We start from the raw sequence: 3296 nt of genomic DNA, 5'->3' as shown, positions 1-3296 counted from the left end.
TCTTCTTCCTTAGCTTCAAGCTCTGCTTCAGACTCAGTTCTCCTTTCATCTTCAATAATAAGGGTGTGCTTGGTCACAGATTGCTTTGATAGCCTGTTATCATTATAGAAGCCTTCTGGCTTTCTTTCAGCATGATGGCCTCTTCTGAGAGATTCAGAATCCTTTTGATTTTTAGCATTATCTGTGGTTTGGATATGTCATTCATGTGGGACAGGACTGAGAGTGTCTGGAAGTGATGTAAGTGATGATAGTGAACATTCATCAGATATAGCTGGTGGGGTTTTAGATTTTATGAGTTCACTTGCTTAGTTGTGGAGCTTGGGGCTTGAGTCAGGAGTATCTGAATTGAGATTAGTTACTGTCTCCCTCTCAATCTTGACATCTTCAGGCTCATTGCTATTGTCGAAGTAGATGTCTCTTTTAATACTAACTCTTCTCTGTCTGGGCCAGTATACTTAAATACTCTTGGATTCTTCATCAAGTTCAACAAAGCATCCAGTGTCTGCCTGAGGTTGGAGCTTGCCTCACCTAAGCTTTTTAACTCATATAGTGTATCCAAATTCATGTAGCTGGAAGAGATCAGGCTTTTGGTGAGTTGCCTTCTCATGTGGGATGATATTGCCCTCTAATGTGCTGTGGGCTGTTCTGTTCTTTAGCCATACTTTGTGTGAGACAGCCTCTGCCTATAAATATAGTGGCAGCCCTGCTTAGATCAATATTGCTTGAGCACCTTCAAGATGCAAGTGGTTGCTGCACTCTGCCATTCTATTAGATTGAGATGAGTTGTGGACTGTCAGATAATGAGCTGTTTCAGCAAGGTCAAGATGATGTTTGAATTCCTTACTCATGAATTCTCTCTCTTGGTCCAAGCCAAGTATCTGTATGTTCTTTACATTACATTGCACCTTTGCCCAAGACTCATATTTCTGATAGCATAAGTATGATTCAGACTTTTTCTTTATAAAGTAGATCTTTTCTTCTTATGATGAGATATTCTGATAAGTGTTACTGTGCTTGTGACCACTGATTGACTCAGTGTCAGCAGATCCCCAGATATCTGTTATGACTTTATCACCATATGCTTTTGCTGTCTCATTTCTCAGACTGTTCTTTGGAAATGGCTTTTGGGTGGCTTTGGCTTGGATGCATGCTTAGCAGAATCCAATATTAGTTTTTATGTCAACCTGGATACCATATACTAACCCAGATTTTATCATTGTTATAAGAATAGCTTTGCTTGAGTGGCCCATAAGATTGTGAAACTCTTTCATAGTTATGAGACATTCAGAGAGTGCAGCAATAGAGGTGTTAGATATGGATTTAGGTGCTATAGAGGCAGTTATGTGATATAGGCCTCTAGTCACTGGTATTATGCTAATTATTTTGCATTTGGGCTGTGGGCTTTATATTATATAATGGCCATCCTTAATGGTGAGCAAGTATCTACTATAATCTAGACAGCTGACTGATATGAGTGTGAATGCCATGCTAGACAAGTAGTAGATGTTATAGAGAGTGATAGGCATTGGCTTTTGATCTGGTCCTATTGGTAACTGGGTAGGATAATCTCCTTTACCTGTTATGCTGAATGTTCAGCCATCTGCTGTCTGGATAGAGATAGGCTTGATGGCTATAAAGTTGCTAAATTATTCATAATGGCCAGTGAAGTGGTTGCTTGTGCTAATGTCAATGACTTTGGATACTGTGTCATTGCCCAGAGCTGCAAGAGCTTGTGCATCTGCTTGATAGTCAGATGTGCCCTTGAGGACTGGTGCTTTGGCATCTAGAATGGCTGTGAATCTGTGGTTTACAGGTGTTTCATCATCTGTCTTCTCTGCTATGTTGGCTTGGGCTGTCTTTTTAGCCTTGTCCTATGGTGCTTGCTCTACTTTGCCTTCTTCCTCTCTATAGCAGTCCTCTCTCAACATGGTTGCCACAGCTGCAGTTGTTGCAGTGCAGGCCATTGTTGCTCTCTTTCATCTCTCTTTTTCTGGTAGCCTTTCCTTTACCCTTTCCTTTCCCTTTATTGTTGCTCAAGAACATTGCTGAGTTCTGTACAGACTTGTCAATGTCCTTCTCCACCTGCCTTTGATCAGCAGTCTCTTGGATCTGCTGAATCAGAAGGCTATTTGATACAGACTTACCAATCATCTGTGAGGCAATATCAAGTATCTTGAGTGTGGGTCTGTAGTTTATCAAGAGTGATGTTTGGATGTAGGTAGCATAGGAGTCATTGCTTATAGACTTCCTTATTGTGGCAAGTTCTTCTCTCATTCTGGATATATTGGTAAGGTGGATTTGGATATCTCCATCATCAGGACAGTGTTGATTTTGGAGCTTGTTAAGTAGATTCTGCTGTGTCAAAACACCTTTTTCTTTGAAGATAGAAGTGAGCTTCTTCCACATTGCAGCAGTAGAGGGTTTATTTTTGATCTGCATAAAGATCAAGATGCTGACTGTTTTATACATCATCTCATAGACCTGGGCCTCCTTCTGTTCATATGCATTCTGAAGGATCAGTTGCTTTTCAGCTTCATCTTTAGATAAGAGTACAAGATTTTCTGGTAGGTAATAGTCTCCATCTGTCTCTGTTATCTCTATAGGCTTTTTAGCAGTTCTATACAGGACTTGTCTAAGTTCTTTTGAGGTGACCACATTTGAGATCTGTTTCTTATATAGGATGTAGTTTGTGTCATCATCTTTTAGGCAAAGCAGATTAAGAAGTTTGACAGTAGAGATTGATGAAGACATATCATCAGAGCCCATAACCTGTTGAGCAGTGGATCTGAGAATCTGAGAAGACATGACAGTGAGACTGTGTAGCAAACACAAGAGCAACAAGAATTAGTCTGAAGCAAGAAAATAGGTGTATATCTTAGCAGGTGGTAAGTCACTGTGATTGATATATACAGTATCTAAAGCAAGAAAATAGATGTATCTACTATAGATCAGTAAGGTACAGTATAAATAGATATAACATACTCACATCTTAGCAGGTGGTAAGTTGCTAAGATGTGTAGCTATGCTAACAATGAAAATTTCTAGAACCAGTAACTAATTTGGAGTCTGTACAACTGTACCTGTGATTATGGCTCATACTCTCAACACTGGATTCAAAGGACAGTTTCATTTCCACCTTTTCCTCCACATATGTACTTTTTTCCTTGTCATACCTCTTTTAATGCTCATAGCACTTCATCTTCTCCTGTGCTTCAGAGTACAGTTGACTCTGTCTTAACTCATATCTGTAATAACCTATACTCTGCAGTAACCCACAGATTTTGGCTATCTACCAA

At 39.7% G+C, this 3296-nt stretch overlaps 1 protein-coding gene across 1 annotated transcript; it reads right to left on the bottom strand.

The window, feature by feature from the left end:
* Positions 1-2065: 2065 nt before the first annotated feature.
* On the bottom strand, positions 2066-2805 carry BT62DRAFT_922850 (uncharacterized protein; the record flags this gene model as incomplete). The annotated part of the gene is made up of 3 exons (XM_043184439.1): positions 2066-2082; positions 2145-2433; positions 2458-2805. 3 exons carry the CDS (start codon positions 2803-2805, stop codon positions 2066-2068), a joined length of 654 nt encoding a protein of 217 aa, XP_043035516.1.
* Positions 2806-3296: the final 491 nt, after the last annotated feature.

Source organism: Guyanagaster necrorhizus, assembly GCF_019112545.1.
Source record: "Guyanagaster necrorhizus MCA 3950 unplaced genomic scaffold BT62scaffold_32, whole genome shotgun sequence".
Lineage (NCBI taxonomy): Eukaryota > Fungi > Basidiomycota > Agaricomycetes > Agaricales > Physalacriaceae > Guyanagaster > Guyanagaster necrorhizus.
This window is presented reverse-complemented; position numbering and strand designations above follow the sequence as displayed.